Here is a 27,041-nt window from a genome sequence, read left to right as displayed (position 1 = left end):
TGCAGTAAGATTAGATCTCAATTACAGGAGAAAAACTATTAAAAAATCCAACATATGGAGGCTGAACAACACGCTGCTGAATAACCAACAAATCACAGAAGAAATCAAAAAAGAAATCAAAATTTGCATAGAAACGAATGAAAATGAAAACACAACAACCCAAAACCTGTGGGACACGGTAAAAGCAGTCCTAAGGGGAAAGTTCATAGCAATACAGGCACACCTCAAGAAACAAGAAAAAAGTCAAATAAATAACCTAACTCTACACCTAAAGCAACTAGAAAAGGAAGAAATGAAGAACCCCAGGGTTAGTAGAAGGAAAGAAATCTTAAAAATTAGAGCAGAAATAAATGCAAAAGAAACAAAAGAGACCATAGCAAAAATCAACAAAACCAAAAGCTGGTTCTTTGAAAGGATAAATAAAATTGACAAACCATTAGCCAGACTCATCAAGAAACAAAGGGAGAAAAATCAAATCAATAAAATTAGAAATGAAAATGGAGAGATCACAACAGACAACACAGAAATACAAAGGATCATAAGAGACTACTATCAACAATTATATGCCAATAAAATGGACAACGTGGAAGAAATGGACAAATTCTTAGAAAAGTACAACTTTCCAAAACTCGATCAGGAAGAAATAGAAAATCTTAACAGACCCATCACAAGCACGGAAATTGAAACTGTAATCAAAAATCTTCCAGCAAACAAAAGCCCAGGTCCAGACGGCTTCACAGCTGAATTCTACCAAAAATTTAGAGAAGAGCTAACACCTATCCTGCTCAAACTCTTCCAGAAAATTGCAGAGGATGGTAAACTTCCAAACTCATTCTATGAGGCCACCATCACCCTAATACCAAAGCCTGACAAAGATCCCACAAAAAAAGAAAACTACAGGCCAATATCACTGATGAACATAGATGCAAAAATCCTTAACAAAATTCTAGCAATCAGAATCCAACAACACATTAAAAAGATCATACACCATGACCAAGTGGGCTTTATCCCAGGGATGCAAGGATTCTTCAATATCCGCAAATCAATCAATGTAATACACCACATTAACAAATTGAAAAATAAAAACCATATGATTATCTCAATAGATGCAGAGAAAGCCTTTGACAAAATTCAACATCCATTTATGATCAAAACTCTCCAGAAAGCAGGAATAGAAGGAACCTACCTCAACATAATCAAAGCTATATATGACAAACCCACAGCAAACATTATCCTCAATGGTGAAAAATTGAAAGCATTTCCTCTAAAGTCAGGAACAAGACAAGGGTGCCCACTTTCACCATTACTATTCAACATAGTTTTGGAAGTTTTGGCCACAGCAATCAGAGCAGAAAAAGAAATAAAAGGAATCCAGATTGGAAAAGAAGAAGTAAAGCTCTCACTGTTTGCAGATGACATGATCCTCTACATAGAAAACCCTAAAGACTCCACCAGAAAATTACTAGAACTAATCAATGACTATAGTAAAGTTGCAGGATATAAAATCAACACACAGAAATCCCTTGCATTCCTATACACTAATAATGAGAAAACAGAAAGAGAAATTAAGGAAACAATTCCATTCACCATTGCAACGGAAAGAATAAAATACTTAGGAATATATCTACCTAAAGAATCTAAAGACCTATATATAGAAAACTATAAAACACTGGTGAAAGAAATCAAAGAGGACACTAACAGATGGAGAAATATACCATGTTCATGGATTGGAAGAATCAATGTAGTGAAAATGAGTATACTACCCAAAGCAATCTATAGATTCAATGCAATCCCTATCAAGCTACCAACAGCATTCTTCACAGAGCTAGAACAAATAATTTCACAATTTGTATGGAAAAACAAAAAACCTCGAATAGCCAAAGCGATCTTGAGAAAGAAGAATGGAACTGGAGGAATCCACCTACCTGACTTCAGGCTCTACTACAAAGCCACAGTTATCAAGACAGTATGGTACTGGCACAAAGACAGAAATATAGATCAATGGAACAAAATAGAAAGCCCAGAGATAAATCCACGCACATATGGACACCTTATCTTCGACAAAGGAGGCAAGAATATACAATGGATTAAAGACAATCTCTTTAACAAGTGGTGCTGGGAACTCTGGTCAACCACTTGTAAAAGAATGAAACTAGAACACTTTCTAACACCATACACAAAAATAAACTCAAAATGGATTAAAGATCTAAACGTAAGACCAGAAACTATAAAACTCCTAGAGGAGAACATAGGCAAAACACTCTCTGACATACATCACAGCAGGATCCTCTATGACCCACCTCCCAGAATATTGGAAATAAAAGCAAAAATAAACAAATGGGACCTAATTAACCTTAAAAGCTTCTGCACATCAAAGGAAACTATTAGCAAGGTGAAAAGACAGCCTTCAGAATGGGAGAAGATAATAGCAAATGAAGCAACTGACAAACAACTAATCTCGAGAATATACAAGCAACTCCTACAGCTCAACTCCAGAAAAATAAATGACCCAATCAAAAAATGGGCCAAAGAACTAAATAGACATTTCTCCAAAGAAGACATAAAGATGGCTAACAAACACATGAAAAGATGCTCAACATCACTCATTATCAGAGAAATGCAAATCAAAACCACTATGAGGTACCATTTCACACCAGTCAGAATGGCTGCAATCCAAAAGTCTACAAGTAATAAATGCTGGAGAGGGTGTGGAGAAAAGGGAACCCTCTTACACTGTTGGTGGGAATGCAAACTAGTACAGCCACTATGGAGAACAGTGTGGAGATTCCTTAAAAAACTGGAAATAGACATGCCTTATGATCCAGCAATCCCACTGCTGGGCATACACACTGAGAAAACCAGAAGGGAAAGAGACACGAGTACCCCAATGTTCATCGCAGCACTGTTTATAATAGCCAGGACATGGAAGCAACCTAGATGTCCATCAGCAGATGAATGGATAAGAAAGCTGTGGTACATATACACAATGGAGTATTATTCAGCCATTAAAAAGAATACATTTGAATCAGTTCTAATGAGGTGGATGAAACTGGAGCCTATTATACAGAGTGAAGTAAGCCAGAAAGAAAAACACCAATACAGTATACTAACGCATATATATGGAATTTAGAAAGATGGTAACAATAACCCTGTGTACGAGACAGCAAAAGAGACACTGATGTATAGAACAGTCTTATGGACTCTGTGGGAGAGGGAGAGGGTAGGAAGATTTGGGAGAATGGCATTGAAACATGTAAATATCATGTATGAAATGAGTTGCCAGTCCAGGTTCGATGCACGATACTGGATGCTTGGGGCTGGTGCACTGGGACGACCCAGAGGGATGGAATGGGGAGGGAGGAGGGAGGAGGGTTCAGGATGGGGAACACATGTATACCTGTGGCGGATTCATTTTGATATTTGGCAAATCTAATACAGTTATGTAAAGTTTAAAAATAAAATAAAATTAAAAAAAAAAAAAAAAAAAAAAAAAAAAAAAAAGGAAAAAGTGTAACAATATACTGGGGGCTTATAACACACAAGGATGCAAGACCTAAAAAAAGAAAAGTTTGTAAAGGGTGAGGAAGGGCAGGAAATGGACATTTATGGCTACAAGACTCTTGCCTTTCACATAAATGGACACAACAAAATTGGCCGCACCTTAAGAATTGTTAATGTACGCTGTAATCCCTACATAACCCCTAAAATATAATTCAAAGAGGTAACCAAGAAGCCAACAGATAAAACTATAAAATAGAATTCTAAACAATCAGGTAACCCAAAAGAGGGCAGGAAAGGAGAGGTCATCATAAACCCCAGTCCATCCGTAAGGCAGGGAGCAGACACGGAGTTCACACTACTAGAGAGGCAGAGACATGGAGAGTAGACAACGGACTGTGTTTATAAACCCAGTTACGCAGACGGCAGAAATACACCATGCAAACAGTCAGCCTAAGAAGGCTGGAATGGTTGTAAGATCATCAGATAAAGCCTACTTGCCAGCAGAGGTTCTGAGAGAGGGAAGAGGGTCAGTTCTTAGGAAGAAATGACAGTCAGGAACATAACTGCTTCCACTAACATAAGTCAGAATACAAGAAGCAGAAATGCCCAGAATGAAGGGAGAGAGAGAGAAATCAACCCCACCTCAGCAACTTACAAAACTAAAGACACAGAAAATGTGAATAGTGTCAAAGTCCTGCTCTGACAAACACGCTGAGAACTGCCCCACAGCCTGGCCTCCTGAGCACACGCAGCACGTCCTTGTCAGACCACCTGCTCCTCAGGAAGTGAGCCTCCACAAATGTAAAAACTCAACCAATACAGAACATTGTTTCTGAACATAACTGCATTTAATCAGAAACAACAGGTTACCAAAATGGTGTTAAAAATATTTCCACTGAATTACAACCTAGCTAAAGCCACACTTGGAGGGGAGTTTACAGCTTTAAAGGCTCAATTTGAAAAAGAAGGAAGGCCTAAGGTTCCACCTTAATAAGAAGCTAGAGTTAAGAAGGAAGCAACCCCAAAGCCAACAAAAGGCAGGAAATGACACAGAACAGAAATCAGTGCAATACAGGCAGTGTATCTTTAAAAATTTAAGGATATACAATTAACCAGCCAGAATCAATTTAACAGACATAATGCTTGAATGATGTCAAAAGGACACCAGTAACTATGATAATTCTCTGGTTGCATGTGACGTACATGAGCAGAGGGTGTAGTTGTGAATGAGAATACAGCAAGAGAAGTAAAATACTGGGGTGAGACCTTCTTTTCCAGAAATGTTATGTCTTTTGTAATGAATAATAACTGTCACAGGTTAACTGAACTTAAAACAACCCACTATCTAACAGTTCCAGCAGGCTCCGTTCAGGAGACCTGGGCCTACAGGACTGTTCTGCCCTGTGCAGCATGAGTGCTGGTCAGTGATCAGTCAGGGTGCGTGTGTGTGTGCACAAGTGGACACAGGTATGTGTAACATGCGTGTTTAGATTAGGAAACCTTGTGGAAAAGTGCTCAAGATGGAAGATGGCTCAGAAGCAGAGAAGAGAATGAACTATGTCCTGCTGATATGGAAAGAAGTGGGCCGCCAGCTACTACACAGTGACCCAAGTACCCAGGACCCTTGAAAACCAGACACTAGACTGACTTAAACCCAAAGGCTTCCTACTGGTAAAAGTGTATCAAGGCCTGTCTTTGATTTCACTTTCAGAGTATCTCTGGCCATTACTGCAGCCAATCTCATAAAACAACTACTGAGAAAAGGCAGGCGTCCATAGAACAGAACCAATAATGCCTGGCCAAGCACACGTGACTGTGACTTTACTGATGAGAGTGTGTACCTGTGTGTCCAGCCAGCTCACGACTCACACGTACATTCCCTTCACGAGTTTTCAGATTGTAAATGGAGCAGATGTTATCCAGGCCTCCGCAGGCCACGTAGTTCCCAGAAGGGGCATAAGCGCACGTCATGACCCACGAGGAGCGCAGAGGGATGGCATGGACCTGAAGGGCAGAACACACATGATGTGAGCATGCGGCTCAGACACATCGCCTACCGACACTGGGATCCTGCTTCTTGTCTTCAACTGTCACTGCCCCAGAGGTGACACGGCAAGACACTGGCCAAAATTAGTTCGAAAATAATTTTTATGGGTAGCCAAATGAAGGAAAAATTTAATTAGAAATTCAGTGCTGCACAACAATTTAATGTAGAGTTTCTATTTTAATTGCTGCACTGCTTGGCTTTTAGGATTAGTTTCCTGACCAGGGATCAAACCCTGACCTTTGGCAGTGAAAATGTGGAGTCATAACCACTGGCCCACCAGAGAATCCCAAATGCAGATTTATTACAGTCAGGCAGGCACTTCAGGAATACCAGCAAAGCCTCCAAACTGAAATTACATATTAAGACGAAAACATTTCATTGGCCTATCAAAATGACTATAAAATTAATTCACAAACTCAAGTATTTTTAGTGAAGTAATCAAACTAGACATTACTATAATTAATCCTACAACACACCTCCCTGTGTCTGAGATTTAAGTACCGCAATTTTTTTATACACATTTGGTATTCTCCAGCAAAATACAACTGAATTTTCTCTGCTATACACATTTAGACCAACGACAATACTTTTTTCCATTCAGTATGGATTGAACAACCTTGGATTAAATTTTTTAAATAATTTATACTTTAAAGTATAATATCTTTCAGGTTATTTCTTGTGAAAACTAGTCACTAATGGAAAACTATACTTCTGCATTTTTAAATAAAACATGAGATTTCCCATGAGCTAAAATTGGATTCCTGGCTCCTAGAAACATGGAGGAGGCCCTCCCTCCACCTGCTTTGTAGGGAAGACCAACCATGACCTAAGAGTGCAGCCTGGCAGCACAGGCCACACGGGCCAGCTATGTGACCAGGTTTCCATCTGGCCCAAACAACTTTACTCTAAAAGCGACACCCCTGTGCTCCTCCGCCCTCTCCTTTACAAACTGTGCATAAGTGAACCCAGAGTTTAAACACCCGCCTTTGCCCGGGCTGGTCTTCAGGGCATGATCTGCAGTGCCTACCTTGTTTGTGGTGTAGCTGTCCCAGATAATAAGTTTACCATCCTGCGAGGCACTGACTAGAAGCCTGGAGCAAAGAGACAAAAGCAAACTCGTCAGCAACACTGGAGCCTCCCCAAAGACAGCAAATGAAAACTAAATTCTCACGACAACTAACACATACTTCAATGGTACATTCCCTTGAGATAATCCCCAGCCAAGTTCTAATTGTTACACCAACTCTGAAAGCATGAGAAGAAAACACCCGCACAGGTAAGAGTGCAGGCCTGACGGTGCCTGTCTTCAGATGCAGACCCAGCTGCAACCCCTGAGCTATTCAGACAAGACACGCTGGTTGCCTAGAACTGCTCTCTCGGGGTTTCTGGTCGCCATACACCAGATCTGAAGCCCACAGATCTTTCATGAGTCAAACGTGGTAGGAAATATTTAGTATATAATTTTATGCTCCATTCTGACACATAAAAATCATAAAGGACTAATAAGTTTTTAGATACTCAGAATTTATAACCCATTTCTCACCAAAATGGGAATCCAGGTCTCCCAGAACCATGAAGGAACTGCCTTCCCACCTGCCTTGAAAAGAGATGCCAATCTAAAGCACAGCTGTGCCTGGTCCCACAAAAGAGCCTAACGAACATTTTTTGTGCCAAGTTTCTTGCTCCAGTCAGTTGGGCTAAGCACAGACCCTGTGTGTTGAAGAGGTGCTTTGTCTGCATTTGCAGACAGGGACAGGATGTTGCCAAAGGAAAGCATGACCAATAGGCAAAGGAACTGCAAACGCGAGTACTCCAGGAACCAGCCCCTCCTGGACAACCTGGGGACTCTGCCCTACAGGCGACGCTGCTCCAGGACGGGTGAGAAGGTACCCATGGAGAGACCTGTCAGTGGAGTGGACAAGGAGAAGGGTCTGTCATTTCAGTGACTGCATCAAAACACGGTCTCAACCATCTCAGACACAAGTGCATTTGGCTTCTTGACCTGCTCAAACCTGGAGGTACCATCACTTGAGTCACTCTGACAACTGACCTTATGTTCTGATGCACAGACTCCTTCACGTGGAATCTGGCAGGGAATACACACGTGTTCAGCTCTGCATGACAACACTAATTCCAGTGCAAGCTCCAACTCTATTATTTTGGAGATGCAATTTCTTAAAGCAAATCCCTGCCTTGAGGTGCAGTTATAAATACACCAGGCACTTGAAAGACCCTGTGTATCAGATCAAGGGTCACTTGGCGGCTCTATTACTTTCGGCCCCTCTAAGTACAGGTTGGCTGGAACATCAGAGCCAATGTAAAGAAGCTCACCCCCTGGGAAGGTCACCTCTACAAAGGTCTCCTCGTCAGAAAGCTTAATATCTGCTGACGTGCCCAGGGTTGGAACCTTTAAGCAGCCCTGATCCCCCAGAAGGTGAGAGAAGACACACCTCTTAATCCCCAAGAGGACTGCCATGAGGCCCTGGCTCCTTCTGTCTCCCACCTCCTCGGAGCACAGAGGCAGAGCCAGGAGAAGGCCGAAAGCCCCAGTCCAGGTCCCAAGGCCTCCCCTTCCTGCACACTCACGAGCCTGGATGGATTAGCAATGTTTCCCTCTCAACTGTATCACTTTGGCAGATTTCAGAAAAGGGAGAAAAGGTTTAACATTAATTCACATGACTGAAAGAGACTCTCAAACATTATAAAAAGTAGACTTTATATATAAAAATTACAATACATTGATAAACATAATCATATAATATGTACTGACACTAACACACCCACACGCCTCACTGTGGGCATCTCCTATAGCTTTATCTCCCCCTGAAAAATTTCTAAATTTATTCACTTGTTTTTAAAGTATTTGTTTATCTGGCTGTGCCAGGTCTTGGCTGTGGCACGCAGGATCTCCCATCTTCGTTGGGGCATGTGAACTCTTAGTTGTGGCATGTGGGATCTAGTTCCCTGACCAGGAATCAAATACAGGCCCCTGCACTGGGAACGCGGAGTCTTACCTACTGGACCACCAGGCAAGTCCCTCTCCTATAGTTTTAAAATACAACCAGCTAACTACTGCGATAGTCTGAGAATACCCATGAACCACACAAATATAATAAAATAACTGGTATTCCCAAATTATTATTATGACTCATTAACCCTGAGTCAAGAAAAAAGTTGTATAATAAACTTTGATGTCTATGAAGATGCGATAAACAAAACGTACATCCAAAACATTAAAAAAAAAATTCTGATATTAAAGAAGAAAATTTTACTCTCCAAAAAGCATGGCTATCTAGGGGGGAAAAGTCTCCAAAGGGCTCTGGATAGCAGGAGTTCTCCTTGGTATCATTTTTTGTTTTCCTGGTTTATGATTATGAAACAGCCCTCGTGTAAGGGCATTATACCAGTAATTGCCATTTGAAGAGCAGCTGTACAACACACGTCCATGTACCCTACACCGTCCAAGAAAGCAAACAGGCCAGGTGGTGCCCAGCAGCCTTCCGGGTACTCTGCCTCACCCTGCTCCTTGGGGACCACGACCCTGAATTGGAGCTGCTGCTTCCTCACATTTGCGCCTTCCACCACCGGATTCCCGAGCACAGTTTGTGTTCGAACCAGAGGGCATGCAGAGCCTTGAGGATGTGGTCAGGACACCTGCATGATCTAGGGGTTCCCTGCCCCCTAAGCCCCTCTCCTCATCGTCACAGCTCTGGCCGCACACTTGCCATAGTTCTTCGAACACAGCTCTCGGTCACCTCTCAGGACACAAGTGACACATCACTGTCCATCCAACTTCCTGTCAAACCAGGACACTGATGTTCCCACAGATCAGGAAAGACCCCAAAGGTAAGACACTGTATGATTACCATCTATTTTTTTAGAAAAGAGTCTAAGATGGATGGATTAGTAAGGGCAATTTTCCTTTTTTCCTCTTCTATTCTTTCTGATCATTGCCATCATTAACAGGATCTAAGTTAGCTCTCATTTGCATTCGGAATTATATGGGATACTGTACAGAACAAGCTAAAAATAGAATCTTTTGTTCTATAGCTGTGGACACACTAAAGCAGCCAATTTCACGAACAAAGAAAAAAAATACCAAGCAGAAAATTCCTGACAATTAAAACATTAAAAAAATGCAACTCAGAGAAAAGCATCTGATGCTCAAAGTATAACATGATAGGTATCTGAAAAAACACATTACAGTCACAACATCACATGGCTTTTTCTTTAATTATTTGGGAGGCAAAGTAGAGAAAGATTCCCAGTACCCTCCAACAGGAAGATAGAAGGAGCTGGATGGATTTCATTTCAGCAATGCTGCAGCTGAAGGGAAACAGGGGACGAGGAAGGGGAAGGAGGCCCAGAGAGGAATGGTGACTAGTCACTTAGAAAAAGGTGTGAACACAGGCAGAATTCAAGGAACAGAGAGATCGCTAGAGAAAAGCGGGTGGGGCGGGCAGGCCAGGGAGAGGCAGAGACAGCACCTCTCATGCACAAGCTCTGTGCCCCAGTGCAGGCCCTCAGGACACACACGTCACTGTTTTAACTCTCCTGACACCACATGGACTGGCTTCTGATCCCTGAACCAGGTCACCAAAACCAGGAGAGGATGTGGTCACGAGGCCACGAGAACAGGCTGGAAAGAAGAGCCATGGCACAGTGGGCAGGTCACCCCTCAAGATGGCACAGAGGGGACAGGTCAGTCCCCCGGTGACACAGAGAACAGGTACCCCCCCCACCCAAGGTGGCACGGGTGCTGTGCCATGGAGCTGGGAAGACAAAGTTGAGGGGAGGGTGGTGACAGGGGAACAGCAGCGTGGCCAGCTGTCCTGCCTGCTACATGTCTGACAGCAGTGCCCAGTTTTTTCTTTACCAATCCCAGCCTGTGAGCTCCGGCCCCAACCCCCAACCATGAATGCCCACATGCCCGCGTTCCCGCCCACACACCTGGAGTCGGTGCCCCAGTGCATGGCATAGATCTTGGCCAAGTGTCCCCTCAGCGTCCTCCTGGTGCGCATCTGGATTCTTCCCACAGGGTCGATGTTGTTTGTGATCTTAAAAATAAAAGTTACCAAGAATTAACACTATGGGAGGCACACCCTCCCCCGGCCCCCCCCTGCTGAAGTCTCCTTCACGCCCATACTGCTCAGTGACACCACCGCCCTGGATGGCTGTGCCTGCCTGGCTCCTGCCAGTCAGCCCAGCCTCGCTCCATTGTGAGGCCCCACAATGCTGAGGCGCAGCAGCTTGGTGCTGGCCCAGAGCCTCCTCCTCCCATCAGCACGCTAACTGGCCATCCAGGCCCAGCTCCTCCTGCCTCTGTCCGGCCCTCAAAGGCTGCTCTTCCTCCTAATTACAGCCTCCTCACCATCTAACAGGGCTCCAGGAACATAGACCGCTTGGTGCTGTGTGTGCTGAGCTGGACAAAAGTGGTCATCTCTTCTGCACTCTGGAGTTTAAGGCACAAAATTGCATGTGCACACCTACTGTTCACCCAACACACAAGAACCTGATGTCCATGACTCTGGATCGACAAATGGAGCAAGTGTGTCACCATAGTGGGCTTTAAAAAACGTGGAGTCCAAAGTGCATCTGAGAATTCAAATTGGCAGATTTTCAGATTTAAACCCCAGTTATGACCCATGGCTCCACTCCTAGGTACACACCCAGAGAGACTAGAGCTGATGCTCAGACCAGCCGATGTACGAATGCTCCCGGCAACACTGCTCCCAGCAGCTGTGTACCCTCGGGGGATGAGAGCAGGGCCAGACACAGCCTGTCCACACAGTGGGACTTACTCAGCCATAAGAGGGTGAACCTCGAGACACAGGTGCTCAGTGAGAGGAGGTCACATGTTATGTGATTCTGTGTATATGAACTGTCCAGAACAGGTCACCTCTGTCCGGCCCTCAAAGGCTGCTCTTCCTCCTAATTACAGCCTCCTCACTATCTAACAGGGCTCCAGGAACATAGACCGCTTGGTGCTGTGTGTGCTGAGCTGGCCAAAGTGGTCATCTCTTCTGCACTCTGGATGTAGGTGATCCCAGCAGTCTAACTTTAACTTATTGTTTAACCCCAATTAAACAGTAGCTTCTAAAGCATTGAGATGATGTAAAAAATGTAATCATCCTCAACAGAAGAAGGAATATAATTTTTCTTTCACATTTCTGTTCAGTATGAGACAAAAAAATTTTTTTTCAGTGAGGTGAAATTCACCATCTGAAAATATATAATTTAGCAATATTTAGTATATTCACAACATTGTTCCACTGTCAGCGGTATCTGGTTCCAAACCATCTTCATCATCACCCCCAGAGGAAGCCCCTCATCCACTAAGCAGTCACTCCCTACAGCCGCCTCCTCAACCCTGGGCAAGCATGAATTTATTTTCTGTCTCTACAGGGTGACCTGTTCTGGACAGTTCATATACACAGAATCACATAACATGTGACCTCCTCTCACTGAGCACCTGTGTCTCGAGGTTCACCCTCTTATGGCTGAGTAAGTCCCACTGTGTGGACAGGCTGTGTCTGGCCCTGCTCTCATCCCCCGAGGGTACACAGCTGCTGGGAGCAGTGTTGCCGGGAGCATTCGTACATCGGCTGGTCTGAGCATCAGCTCTAGTCTCTCTGGGTGTGTACCTAGGAGTGGAGCCATGGGTCATAACTGGGGTTTAAATCTGAAAATCTGCCAAACTGGACCTTAGAAACTAAAGTTCTAAGGCAGACCTAATTAGGGAGAGGAACTTCAAAACACCCATACTGAAACTGTAATAATATTTACAACTCTGACCTAAGAGGATATAATTACTTAAGGCTAGAGAGGTATTTATGTTTTATCTAAAACTCACCACAGCCTATGCCCAGCATTGACAATGACCTGCAAATGAGAACCTTCAAACAGAGGCCCCACCCTCACTGTGCACAAAGTCAGAGCAGCTCCTTCCAGAGGCCCAGAGCAGGCCCCACAAGCATCAGTCTCTACAGCAAGTCAGTGACTCTGCGTCAGTGGTTCTTACCTGAGAGAGAGTCGCATCTGCACACGCCTTCCGAGCATCCTGGGAAATGACAAGGACAATGGGACATTAGTGCTGCTCCCAGAACAGGCTCCCCCAGACCCAGGCCGCAGTCTCAGTTAAAATGAAAGTCGCTTAGTTGTGTCCAACTCTTTGCGACCCCATGGATATACAGTCCATGGAATTCTCCAGGCCAGAATGCTAGAATGGGTAGCAATTCCTTTCTCCAAGGGATCTTCCCAATCCAGGGATCGAACCCAGGTCTCCCACGATGCAGGCGAATTCTTTACCAGCTGAGCCACCAGGGAAGCCCAGGAAATACTGAAGTGATGAGTAGCCTATCCCTTCTCCAGGGGATCTTCCTGACTCAGGATCAGGGTGTCCTGCACTGCAGGTGGATTCTTTACCAGCTGAGCTACACAAGGAAGCAATCTCAGAGCCTCTACCAAGAGCCTCCCCACCCTGCCTCAAGCCCAGGGCATGCTGGACACAGAACCAGCCACACACAGACACATCTCAGCCTGCAGATCACCCCCGCAACGCACAGCACCCCTGTGCCCTCACCCCTGCCCGCAGCCTCCAGCACCCCCAACAGCACTGCACCTGAGTCCTGAGTTGTGGGGCCCAAGAAACAATGTCCAGAAAGCACTGAATGGCCAGCCCAGGGAACCTCTCTTCTAGAATGTTAACTCAGGACTGCGTTTTCAAGCCAAACAATCACTGATGCTGACCTCTATGGAAAGGAGCAAAGGGTCTGGAGTCAAGGCAACCAAATCTCTGGCTGATCACATCCTGCTGCTTGCTTTCTTATCTGTGAAATGACCTTGTGAAGTAGGCAAGAAATGTAATAAAAAGGGATGTTCCTCAAGCTAATAAAGACGTCCTTGTTGTTCTAAGCGATCCAAGCTGCTAAAAAATAAATCTGGAAATCTCAAATCTGGATATGACTTTTACAAACAGAAAGCCACACATTATGAAGGGAAATGAGACACTGGCTTTGAAAGGACTCTTGAGTGTAGGAGTGGGGCCTAAGAAGAAAATTTGGGTGTAGGAATAATTTTAAAGGAAACTGACAATTTCTCATAAAACTCTGCCATTGTGTAGCCATCTGCCCACCTGCGCTCACTGATACACATCTGAACGCTCATGTGAACACTCCTGAAGGCGTCCAGGAGACCTTCTCCAGGGGCCAACAGCCTCACTGCTAATTATTTTAACTTCATGAAGCTGGTGGTAGTATTGACCAACCTAGAACATGGAGACATACTCAAAGAGATTGCTATTATAAATGTACCAAATAGCCCGATTCCAAATTCAACTTAAATTATCCTATTGGAAGCCTTTTTGCTCAGTTAATTCTGCCTATTTAATTACACAATTAAAACAGGAAAATTATATAATTGAGTATTTCTGTACCAGCACCTACTCTGGTGTCAGGACCAGGCGGCGGGGACATCCCAAGCAGCAGGTCTCCCACGTGTGGTTTTGTTATGGTCCCTGTGCTCAGTATTCACTTCTGAATACCGTTCTTACTGATATTATACAAGGCTCTCGATTTTTTAAAGTGAGTATTTAAGAAAAATTTTTGTCCACGTCATATGTGGCCAGTGGGATCTTAGTTCCCTGACCAGGGACTGAACCCAGACCACCGCAGTGAAAGCCTAGTGTCCTGACCACTAGACACCAGGGAAGGCCCTGGTTGGGACTCTTGACAAGAATTATTTTAAAGGAAAAAGCAAACCAAGGACATAAGCAGCTTTGCCCTGGTTAGTGTCCAGAGATTAAAATAGATTTTGTAATGTCCACAGCAGACTGTGATGACCCAAGAGAACAGAGAAAAGTCATTTTAGAAACGCAACACAGGACCCACAAGTGCTGGTGTACAAGTCCGCAGCACTCCTCAGGACAAGCATCTGCACTGTGCAGAAAGCCTTCGCATAGGAGCCGTCTCTGCAGCTGCTTGAGACTAACAGTGACGTTCAGCACTCTTCAGACTCGATTCCAACTAAATGGCCTGGGGCAATGTTCACAATGCCTTATTGTTTAGCCAAGGCTCCTCTCTGTCTGTGCTGAGAAAAATCACCACCCTGTCCCCTCCACAGAGGAGAACACCCTGGCCAGCAGTCAGTCAGGCCGAATCTGGGTGGATGCCCCACCAGCACAGGCCGGCACGTGGTGAGGCCATCCACCTGGGCCACAGTGACTGCCGTGCCTGCACATGCCACGCGGCCTGGGGTGCTCACTGGCAGGGTTAGCCCTGGAGCTCCCCTTCATCTGTCAGAAGCTCGCGGGTCTAAGACGCACCACGTTTCAGTCAGCATTCCTCACAGACACCACCACAGGTCAGATGAGACGGTGCCTTGGGGTCTTTCAGCTGAAATACCAATCTAAGAAGAAGAGACCCTCCTAGCGTCACCCACCATCTCCCGTTGGACTCATTGTGTCTCCATTCTTTAACAAGTACGTGTTTCTTGGGCAAGGAGGAAAAAAGGTTTTCCTTAGTTAGAGAAAGTCTTCCATTCCCGTTTGATGAACTGCCAGTTCTGTTTTGTGCAAAGAAAAGAAACCAGCAGGGCTTCAAAGGCAGGCCTGTTCAGCTCTCCGGCTCTACCTACGGACGATCCATGGGGAGGGGACGCCACGAAGACGCCAGAGGTGCACACTGAGGCAGTTTTGTGCTCGAGACATTGAATTGGCAAGACTCAGCACCAAGAGCGTAATGCAATAAACGTACTTATTAATTACATGTCAATATGGTAATCTTTTATATATACTGGTTTAGATACAGTTGCTAAAAATTAATCCTACTGGTTTCCTAATACAGTTTTCAAGTCCATACGTGGCTCACAGGACAGACCTGTCCCCTGTGAGGAGGGCTGCATGTGCTTCACAGAAATTGGGTTGAGATGCAACACTCACTTTCAACCCTTATTTTTTCCCACAATATTTGGAATTTTTTTTTAACCTATACCATACAAACTTTATTTGCTACAAATAGATCTGAACCCACTATTTATGAACAACAACTTGTTGTTAGAAAAACAAAGTTCTGATTTCTATATTCCAGAGTGTGGCTGGACGTATTAAACAAATCTGCTAAGTCTTCCTTATTCTTATTGAGATATATTGTATCTTTTAAATGTTGAGATTGGAAATTCTTACAGTAGAAGGATCTCTTCTGTCTCCTCTTTGATGCATATCTCAAATAATCCCCTTATCTTTTCTCAAGCTCAGTTAAGAAGCTGGCTAAAATGACACTGGTCTTTCCTTCCAATTACCATCAAGCCCTTGGAGCATATAATTGGTCATTTAACAGGAAATAATTTCAAAGGTTCCCCTTTGAAATACCTGTGGCTTTGCAGCATGCCTCTGCAAACCCACCCAGCAGACTGCATGGAGGGGTGGTGAGGAGGTGCTGGACAACTCTGCAACTGTCCTTCTTTCCAACAGGCAGCTGGACGGGACCCAACCATTTTTATCTTCAAGTCAGCGTCTCTGTTCTAACAGCCAAAACCCTCCCTAGGGAGCACTCAACAAATCACCCACACCTAGAATACTTCCATTGTTGTTGCTACTTGTGCTTCTAAACAAGTTTCCTGCCCTCAACTCAGGGGTCACAGTGGGGAAGCAGACACCACACTCTGTACGGTGACCAAAAGAAGGTCCCGAAGCCAATTCCCAAGGTTAAGAAAAAAGGCTCTGAAAGATGTCTGTAATTTCTATGGAAACATTCTAGGTGTATTCAAGTAACAATATACTAGAAAAAAATCCTGAAAATAAGGTGCTAGGCCAAACATCTGGATCTATAGTTTCTACATCCTGGGCCAATTAAGATTCAATTTCAATCCAAAACAAGGAATAGCCATTCTGAAACCCATCTTTCCCTAAAACAGTAACATCACACCCGAAATCCAAATGATCAATGAAACGAAGCACACAGGCAGTTTACGTACTCTAATTTGGTTTTTAAGCTGTTCGGCCTCCTGCCGTAACTGGTCAAGTTCACTCATCTTCTAATCTTAGTGCTCTTCAAAGCCACCTCAAAGAATCTGAGATCTGAAAGAGAAAAACAAGTACCCAAAATGAATAAACAATGATTGAGTCATTTAATGAAGCTGGTGAGAAAAGGGAATTGAAATTTTGAGAGCTGTGGTTTCATTATAAGTCAGAGAACTTTTCTTTAGCCTTCATCAGAACATGTAAAATGCCCACAAGGGCTGGGTCAACAGAGTGTAACTACTGTTGTACATGAACCTCGAAAAATGACAGTGTTCAGCAGACAGTGCAGAAGGTGGTGGTGGGCTGAAAGAAAGTCTGTCTAGAAGCAGTTTTCACGGAGGATCTGGACTTCACTATTAACTCAAGAACCTAAGGGTGATGTTTAGAACAGCTCTCACGTGAAAACTCAGGGCAGTTAGTTCAGGATGGGGCACAGCGGCCACCTGGCAACCTAGCACCTCAAAGGCATGTTGATGACCCTGAACCCATGACTGCCCAGAGGACATCAGCAGGTCACACAGCAAACCCAGAAGGACTCAGCTTGGTGTCCAGGCCTCTGATTCAGGACAACTTACTCTACTCTCCCACCAAAATGTGCTCTGGGATCCCAGGAGACTCAGAAGCATCACTGCAGCCCTTCCAGGCCAGGCGCAAGAGGGCTCAGTACAAGCAACCCTGTTGCCCACTCCTGCCCCAGCCCCACCCCTAGGCTCATGAGACACTATTCTTGAAATCACAGTCAAAACAAAATTATCTGTTAAACAAGAGATGTGTTTTCCCGGGGGAATGCCATAGTTGGGGGTTGCATTTCTGACCAAGAACATAGCTGTTAAGGCAATCCTAACTGTGACCAACGTATCACAAAGCCAAAGAAACAATCACAAACATCTTTTAATCACTTAAGAACACAATCAGCTCCCACCTGCAAGCACAGCATATTGCAAGGGCCTCAATTTCGTACGCAAATACAGGCGGGGAGATCCTTCCCTCCTAGATTTTGTGTGAAAGTCACAAGGTTATTATAATATACACCAGATATTTAATTAACAGTGGTCCTTTATTTTCTTGAGACTGGAGCACATCTGGGGGAAATTATCTGGATGACCCAAGAAACACAGTTGTTAGTTCCCAATCTAGACAGACTTTAGAATTTCTTTTTCCTCACAAAAGCATTCAAAATAATTGTGATATGGTTTGTATTGATGTATATTTATTGAAAAAATAAGAACACTTTCCCCAGTAAAAAGCACCTTTGAAAAGCATGTTACATCCTGGTTGCTGCCCTCACCTGCCCCTGCAGCCCTGGTCTATTCACGGAACAAATCCCACTGGCTGCTGGGCGCACTGCGCAGGAAGCACAGAAGTGCTGTGCTTCCAGAGACAGCAAGGCCCTAGCACTGACCCTAAAAGGGGTCTGCACCACTGCCAGGAAAGGACTAATGGGTAGGGCCGGGACGTGGGGCTGAGGCATCTCGGTAGGACAGTCAAAGGCAGGGGAGGCAAGCCCAAGTGACGAGAGAGGCGTTGCTTCAAGCGGTGCTGTAAGTTTCACTCTCGCAGACCCCCGGCACCTCCCTGGACAAGTGGAGCTCAGCTGAAGTTACCCTCCACGATAACTGGGCTGATTCTCGCGTCTTCACATATAAACTCAAAGGACTGCAGCTGATGAATATTAATGTGTGAAAATAACAGGGCCAAGAGAACACGAAATCATTTTAAAATAGAAAGCTGTGCTGATGTGCCCCTGAGCTTCCAGACTGTGCTGCACACCCAACCCTCCTGAGCACGTGCATCCACACGTGATCAGTTATTATCATAAGGAACAGTCTGCTGAGTCGGGGGTAGTTTTGCCCCAGTAACACTCCCACCCCCATCAGTAAAGAACTGTTCTTAGTCTGTGGATAAGCGACTTCCTTCAATCCTTCCAAAATCCACATGAAGAAAACAACTAACATTATCATGAGGTACACTGAATTAAATGGTGAGCTTTAGCCAATAAACCATACATTCTGATCTTAATTTAAACACTAAAAAGCCGAGCTAGTTTTTAAGTAAGGAAAAAACCAATAAATTCCTAGGATCAAGATAAACAGGTCAAGACCCAAATTCTAGTATTAGGTGGAATAGCTCTTGAGATCTTAAAATTAAATATTTCTTTTAACTAGATGCTCTTTTTTACATATTATAAAAGAATCTATACATGATAATCATCCAGATGTATTGCTTCAAACTAGAGAAATTAATTTATTGAAAACTTAAGTATCTTTAAAATGACAAACTCCAATTCAGTTACCTCACATAATTTCAGAAGCAGTAACAGTACTTGCTGACTTCAACCTTCAGCCACAAGCAGAGAGAAGAAAACCAGATCTATTTCTTTCATCATTAAATTATTAATATTGCCTTTTTTTTTTCTACAGTTGGCCTCCACTGAGGTATTTTTGCTCCTTTTTTCCACCCCACCTTCCCCCTAATATTGCCTTTTGATTAGAGCTCTGTCTGTGATCAGTGGCCACAGTTAAATCTCAAGAGACACAAAATTCGTATTTGTTAATATTTAAAGAAAAGGTGCTCAGTAGTGTCCCACTCTTTGTGACACAGTGGACTGCAGCCTGCCAGGCTCCTCTGTTCATGGGATTTTCCAGGCAAGAGTCCTAGAGTGGGTCGCCATTTCCTTCTCCAAGGGAATCTTCCCCACCCAGGGATAAAACCTAGGTCTCCAGCATTGCTGAAAGATTCTTTAACCAACTAAGCGACCAGGCTACTACCAATAAAAATAAGAGTCCAGAAAGGTCCAGCATTTTTTATCTTACAGTCTGGTGATGAAGAGAAACTACTGGCAGACATTTAAAACAAAATCCAACCATATTCTACATTCTGCATGTTGAAGAAGTTGTCTATAGAGGGACTTTCCCTGATGAAGGGGTACCCGGGGGCCCTGGGGTTCACTGTGACCTGGCACCAACCAGGGCCTCCTCCTTCCCGGGCTAATGGATACCAGACTGGCCTCACAGGATGTGCATGAAAGGACTAGGCAGTCAGGGCTCCCCCAAAGAGAAGCCGGCTCCCCAAGGACAGCAAGGAGCATGCACAGCAAACTGACAGGAAGCAGAACAACTCTGAACTCCCACAAACTGAAAGTTCACCCCAAATGCCCTTCTGTGGAGAGACAGCAAATGCAATAAATGGGGTACAGGAATGTACATAAAGGATGAAACTTCTCCTTTTGTGTTTATAAAAAGACTACACATCTATGCTGACTTAAGTAAGCAATCTTTTTTCTACATACATGAGAAAATGTTAATGGTTATTTTTGGAGAAACATAGGAATAGTGGGCAGTTCTGATTTTTCACATTATCATATATATATGGATAAGGGAAAAATAAAAATTATATATATGTATATATGTAAGTTAACCCATTATCTGGGCCTTGAACCAAGAAGCACTTACAATTTTTCCTCCATTTTTCAGTTAAAAAAAAAAAAAGGCAAACTAGTTGATATTAACCTTTTACTGGATGAACTATTAAATATCACTAATAACAATAACAAAGACACCATAAAAACCCTGAAAAACGCTCATTATATGTGAAATGAAAAACAAATGTGTGTGTAATAATTTTAGCTATTTTATGACCAAAACATAAGAACAGCATTTTTGTTAGAATTACTGGTCATATTTTTCTATTTTTTCCAAAGGCTGGACATGCCATTCAAATTCCTTTGATGACAAAGACGAATGAACACTGAAGGTTTCACTTACGTGTGACGTCTCTGTTGCTCTCCTCACTGTCCTCAGTCCCCCAGAGCCTCCAGGAAGCCCACCATCGGTTACGTGGCCTAGGCTCCTTCTCTCCTCCAGGGCCAAAGTCACAACTAAGTACTGGCCATGCTGACTCAGCGCCCTGATCAGTCTAATCCACTAAGACAGGACCTGCTGAGAGCCTCACTTCTGTTCTTTGTGACCCACATCTGCCACTAGCTTTCACCTGTTTAGGAAACATTTTCCACAGAAATGTAACATAAAAGCAAGTACTGTGAAATGATATGTCCAGCAGCGGCTTCGAGCAGCTTCACAGCCCAGCAAGAGCCCAGTCCTCTCCACTGTATCAAATTATAATTTGGGTTTTGGTTCTGCACAGACAAGGAAGGTGACGTCCACCCACTCACTCTCCACTCTGGTCTTCGAGTGCCGGGGTGGAGAAGAGCACTAGCAAGACCACTGCAAAGGGCTCCGGAAGCTTTTCTGTGATCAGCGATCAGATCATGAAGTGCACCCTCCACGGAGCAGCCAAGAACAGGCGGGCTCAGCCCACTGAAGGGCAGGCAGCCAAGACACCAACCACCAGGGCCCCTGCTGCACTTAACTGCCTGGGGAAGCAGCAGCCCTGATGGTACCCTGTGCCCCGGGGGCAGGAGTCTGCTGACCTGTTTGGCCAAACAGGTTCCACACCTCACCTCCAAATAAAGCAGCATCGGGAGAGAGTAGTTTGCATGAGGCATTTAAACCAATTTCACCAGCTTTTCTGTTTTTTCCCTTCATTCCCAAATCCAAGTTAACCTCCGAAATTGAGGCAGCACAACTCCACAGGGCGAGGGACAGGGCACCCCCAGGCTTCCCCGGGGTGAGGGGTAGATGCTGACAGAGTTAAGAATAAAATGCTGGGTCTGAAATTAGATTTAAAAAAACTGAGGAGGGAAACGGGAGGGCATAGAAAAACACATCCAGCCAAAACTTGGTAATTGCTTTAGTTTGGTGATAGGAGGTCCTTATGCTATTTATTAACTTCTTCTATGTTTCAATTTTCCATTAGAATAGTTTCTTTTTAAATGTTACAAGACCCTGAATCAATTTAAAATCCAAATGTACAGAAAAAACCAGGACAACCTGAATATGGTCTGGGTATCCGGTGACAAGGAGTCGCAGCTCTTCTGTTCATTGTCACAATAAGCTAAAACCCGTAACTATAAGACGTGCTTCTTACTTCTGAGGGAAATGAGACTCTGATAGGAAGAAGGGAGGTTAAACAAAGCTAGGAGAGTTTTGTTCAAGCTTCATGATTTTAGGTAATATTATTCTTTTAATCTATGTTTGAACATTCTCTTAGTAAATTTTTTAAAAAGTCATTATTTCTTGGTACTGTTTGACTGCAAGTATATATGAAATTTGTCATGTACCTTGTTTTAAAAATACAGACGCATAGGTATTCCTCAAGCAGATCGTATTGTATTTTGACATGGATCACGCTGCCATGTTAGCTGGCTGTTTGTGAGAGTCAGTCCCAGTAATGCCCAAATTTGTCTGAACAACTCAATGGTTGACCCTGGAGGCTTCTATGATTCAAAAGTGATAAAAAGTAAAGTTTTGATGAAACATTCATTATCTTCTAAGTAGCAGATATCAACATATTCAACAGTCAGTAAGCCATAACTAGCTTTTATACAGGTAAAAGATGGTAATGGAGACTAAGATAGGAGATCTCATTACATCTAGAATTCTCATCTGGCTCTGGATTTAAAAAACATCCCGCAAATTCTTACACATGTTCTTTGACACTGTGTTACATTTTCTTAGAATGCAATGACTTAGGACCTCCCTGGTGGTTCAGGGGATAGGAATATGCCTGCCAACATAGGGGGCATGGCTTCCATCCCTGGTATGGGAAGATCCCACATGCCACAAGTCAACTGAGCCCATGCACTGCAACGAGAGGCCAGCACAACTAGAAAGCAGTCCCTGCTCCCCCGACGACAGAAAGCCACACACAGTAATGAAGATGTGAGCAGCCAAAAATAAGATAATAAATGAAAAAAAGTTTTTTAATGCAATGATTTAAATAGTCTTCCCCCCAACATCTAAGCTATCTCATGAGATTTTCCTGTGTCTCAATTTTCTGATGCAAATTTTATTTATTTTTTAGCCAAACCACACAGCAGATATGTGGGATCTTAGTTCCCCGATCAGGGATCAAATCCACAAACCCTGCATTAGAAGTGCAGGGTCTTAACTGCTGGACTGCCAGGGAAGTCCCCTAAATACAAGTTTTTAAAGGAAAAGCACAGCCCCCACTTAGTGTTTACTGCTAGACAATGCATACAAGGGAGACCTGCTTCCCACATTCTACATTTAAGACAATGCAGCATAGCCTCCTTTTCAATCTACTATCCAAGGCCAATTTAAGCATATTCCCTGAAGCATCAGTACAATGTAAAAATGTAACCATTCTCACCAGAAATCAATTGATACAATGATGGTATATTAGTTCTGTAAATAGAAAAAAAAAAAAAAAAGATACAAGATAGACTCTATAGAGAAAGTGAATTTACCTATTAGACCTACAAAGGTCTGATTGGCTCCAGGTCCCCAGCTGATGTTCTCTAAGCAGGAAGAGGAGTCTCACTTAGTGTGTGCTGAATCACTTCAGTCTTGTCCGACTCTTTGCGACCCCATGAACTGCAGCCCATCAGGCTCCTCTGTCCATGGGATTCTCCACGCAAGAATACTGGAGTGGGTTGCCATGCCCTCCTCCAGGGTATCTTCCTGACCCAGGGATTGAAACCACATCTCTTATGTCTCCGGTGTAGGCAAGCAGGTTCTTTACCACTAGCGCCACCTAGGAAGCCCCTTCAGTTTACTACCTTTTGAAAATAACTGTTCTTATACTTTCAAATCATAATAAAACATACACAGATAAATTCACAAAGTCACTGACAGCCAAAAGCCACTTCCACGCAAACTGAATTTCTGTGAACCTGTGTATCAACTTAAGAAATCCATGCATACCCAGACATCAGGACAGAAGAAAAGCCCCTGGTGCCATGCAGGCATCTGGTCTGCTGACTGGAAGTGGCTCCTACACCTTCCAGAACACTCTTCCCTGGTTTCCCAAGACCCGGCACCAGTCCTTGAGTGAGAGGGACCATCACAGGGCTAAAAGCACCCAGAGGGGCTTACTGTCTAACAAAAGCTGGCCACACACCAGGAACCCCCCAGCACTCCAGTGGTTAGGACTCGGCACTTTGCTTGTCAGGCTCATGTTTGCTCCTTGGCTGGGGAACTGAAATCCCACAAGCTGCACAAAGCCACCCCCTCCCACCAAAACAGTTTCTTTAAAAAACCAACCATGTACCTGGAGACAGTAGGAAAGTACTCCAGCTCCATGGACAGACTGCAGAGCACACAGAAAGTAAAAAAGTACCTTTTGTAAGGCTGTTCCATCCTCCCTACACAGAAATGGTATCAAGTACTGCCGATTCCCTATTTTATTTACTAAAGCCCATTACTCATAAGGCACTATCTAGTTTTACCACCATACAGAAAGTAATTATGGCTGCTATGCAATGTCACATTTGGAAATAGTTAATTTTTCTATCTTCAAAATAGTAAAATGCGAATAAAGAATTTATATTTCATAACAAAACATCTGATAAGAAGCATGTTATAGAAAGTTTTTAAAAAGTTGCAAACATACTGCTATTGTACTGAATAATTTAAAACTCAGATTTATTTAATCTAGCACATGAACACTATTTTGTGCCTGTTAAGAAAATTCTTACACCAGAAAGGAACATGCATCTCAGTCCACCTTGCATTTATAGGTACCACAGCACTGGAGCAGACCTAGGAGACCCCAGAGCCCTGGCAGCACTGCACAGTGGGAGCCGAGGAGCCCAAGCGGGCAGGGTTGCAGGGTGCGGTGGGCACGTTCCAAAAGGGGAGAGCCCACCTGCTGCCCAGAAACCACCTTTGCAAGCTGTTGCCCCCACAACCTGTGCGTCCAGGAAGCCTCTGCGGCTTCCAAATGGCTCAGTGGCCCATGAGGAGACTCCCCCCTCCCCAGTACTCAGGTCTCCCCAGCCTCCCTGTGAGAGTCAGGAAGTTCTGCTCTAATGATTTCAGAGCCAAATTTAATACACAATGGACGCCATCTAAGACGCCCGCACCCAGAAGGAAGGAAGGGCTAAATGGGAAAGGTAGTCAGACTGGAAGTCAGCCGCACGCGGCAGAGGCCCCTCTGAGGGGCTGCACCCTCACGCTGGGGGAAGACTGCTCTCCACAGGCCACGTGCACACCACTGTGCAGAGAATCTGTCTTTACACTCACTTCCAGCAACTACAATGGACTCCACTGGGTGTCCCGCGTGCCTTAGCAGGCCTTGCTGCTGGAGGCAGTGTGGCTGCATGTGGCAGGGGCTGCACATCCATCCCCCAGGCCTGACGCTCGTCAGCAGGTGTAACCCCTCTGCGTCTGGCTTTTGGTCTGAAAATGGAGACAGAAACAATCCCTACCTCATAGGTCACAAGGACTCAATGAGGATCCACAAAAGGTCCTTAACACCTGACTGAACCACAGCAAAGTCTCACTAAATAGAACTTGTTACAAAAGCAAGTTAACAGGATTTTCCACCTGAAATGATTTAGTAACAGAAAACCACCTCTTCCTTCACCTGCCACACTTCCTACCCAGCCAGTGAAACAGGTCTCTACAGAGGTGGAACTATGCATAACAGTGGCTGCCAGGGTAACTAACCAGGGACTCATCAGATTGAGGCCCGGCAGCTCATATGCTAACTGTTCCTTCAGTTTAAAATATCTTTATTGAGGAGAAGGAAATGGCAACCCACTCCAGTGTTCTTGCCTGGAGAATCCCAGGGACGGGGGAGCCTGATGGGCTGCCGTCTATGGGGTCGCATAGAGTCGGACACGACTGAAGCGACTTAGCAGCAATAAAAGGTCATAATAAACTTTGTGAATGAAACAATTACAAGCATTGAACTCAATTTGTATGGAAAAGTTACAGCATTGAGTAAGGCTGTGTAAGTTAGGCTGAGTCCTAAGCTAAATAAAAAGTCTAAAATTTTTTATTTGGGAAGTCTGCAAACACAAAACTAGTGTTTTCCTTATGTATTCACCGAGCTTTAACATTTAGCAACATCTTTTCAATTCTGTTTCATCTATGTCTTCTACTGTTTTATTTTTTTAATTACTAGAATATATTTTAAAACAAACCTAAGAGCTGTATCGTGTAATCTGTAAATATGTTGTTATGCATCTCTGATAGACTTCTTAAAGTTTTTTTTCAGGTAATTACAGATTGAGAGGATGTTACCCCCCCTCCAAAAAAAAATGTTTTACCAGAGAGGTTACTGGTAGCATCTCAAATACCTAATATCAAACCCAAGAAAATGACATTGGTACAATCCACAGAGCTTATCCAGATTTCACCTTTGTGTGTGTGTGTAATTCTATATAATTATGTTGTGTAAATTCACAGTCAAGATATCGAACATTGGGGAGCAGGCAGGGATAAACTGGGAAGTTGGAGTTGACATACGGACTACTACAGATAAAAAAGATAGGACTTCCCTGGTGGTATAGTGGATAAGAATCCACCTGCCAACGCAGAGGACGTGGGTTTGGTCCCTAGTCTGGGAAGTATCCACAGGCAGAGGAGCAACTAAGCCCATGTGCCAGAACAAGAGTAGCCTGAGCTCTGGAGCGTGCAAGCCCCAACTGCTGAGCCCACGTGCTGCAGCTGCTGAACCCTGTGCACCCAGAGCCTGTGCTCGGCGACGAGAAGCCGCCGCAATGAGAAGCTCGTGCACAGCAACGAAGATAGCCCCCGCTCACCGTAACTAGAGAAATCCTGCATGCAGCGACGAAGACCCAGTGAAACCAAAAAAAAAAAAATCACCATCAAAGTTATAGATAACTAGTAAGGACCTACTCTATAGCACAGGGAACTCTACTCAATACAGTGACCTATATGAGAAAAGAATCTAAAAAAGTGGAGATATGTATATGTATAACTGATTCACTTTGTTGTATAGCAGAAACTAACACGACATTGTAAATCAACTTGCCCCAATAAAGTTTTTTTAAAAATTCAAAAAAAAAAAAAATCTTTATTGAAAGTAAGTAACACAACAAAACAGATAGTTTGATACATTCTGAAACATTAACACACCTCTGAAACCACACCTAGGTGAAGACAACTAACACGGCCACACCCCAAGTCTCCTGTGCCCCTCTGTAACTGCCCCTCACACCCCAGCAACCATGCGTCTGCTTTCTGTCACTGTACACACGCGAATCCCGCAGGATGCACCCTCCTGTGCTCTGGCTGTGCGCCCTCAGCGTGGTCTCTACAGGGATACCTGCCCTCATTTCTCCTGGGTAACCACCAGGAGTGGAACGGTGGGATCATATATGACCAGCATGCACTTGGCATATTCAGAAACTGCTGAGCTGTCTTCAATGCGGCTGCACCGTTTTCTCGCCCCCCATCCGTGCACTGGACTGGCGCGGCACGCCCTGGGTGCGCTTGGTGCGTCTTCTCCACTGTAGCCACTGGAGTAGGTGGTTAGTGGTGTCTTGATGTGGTTTTAATTTGCATTTCCCAATGGCTAATAATTCTGACCATCTTCTCACGTGCTCATCTGCTATCTCATTATATTATCTGGTGAAGTGTCTGC

At 44.1% G+C, this 27,041-nt stretch overlaps 1 protein-coding gene across 3 annotated transcripts in view; it reads right to left on the bottom strand.

The window, feature by feature from the left end:
• GNB1 (G protein subunit beta 1) overlaps positions 1-27,041 on the bottom strand; it is an 85,028-nt gene that overhangs the window by 12,024 nt on the left and 45,963 nt on the right. For all 3 annotated transcript variants that reach the window (XM_055582493.1, XM_055582492.1, XM_055582495.1), the window contains 5 exons: positions 16,520-16,622; positions 12,570-12,608; positions 10,499-10,605; positions 6,576-6,639; positions 5,343-5,505 (listed from right to left, as the gene is read on the bottom strand). In XM_055582493.1, coding sequence (XP_055438468.1) covers positions 5,343-5,505; positions 6,576-6,639; positions 10,499-10,605; positions 12,570-12,608; positions 16,520-16,576 — 430 coding nt within the window. In that variant the 5' untranslated portion in view covers positions 16,577-16,622. The remainder of the gene's footprint in view (positions 1-5,342; positions 5,506-6,575; positions 6,640-10,498; positions 10,606-12,569; positions 12,609-16,519; positions 16,623-27,041) is intronic.

The sequence above is a fragment of the Bubalus kerabau genome, chromosome 5 (assembly GCF_029407905.1).
Source record: "Bubalus kerabau isolate K-KA32 ecotype Philippines breed swamp buffalo chromosome 5, PCC_UOA_SB_1v2, whole genome shotgun sequence".
Lineage (NCBI taxonomy): Eukaryota > Metazoa > Chordata > Mammalia > Artiodactyla > Bovidae > Bubalus > Bubalus kerabau.
Note: the sequence above shows the minus strand (reverse complement) of the source record. Positions and strands in the feature narration are given on the sequence as shown.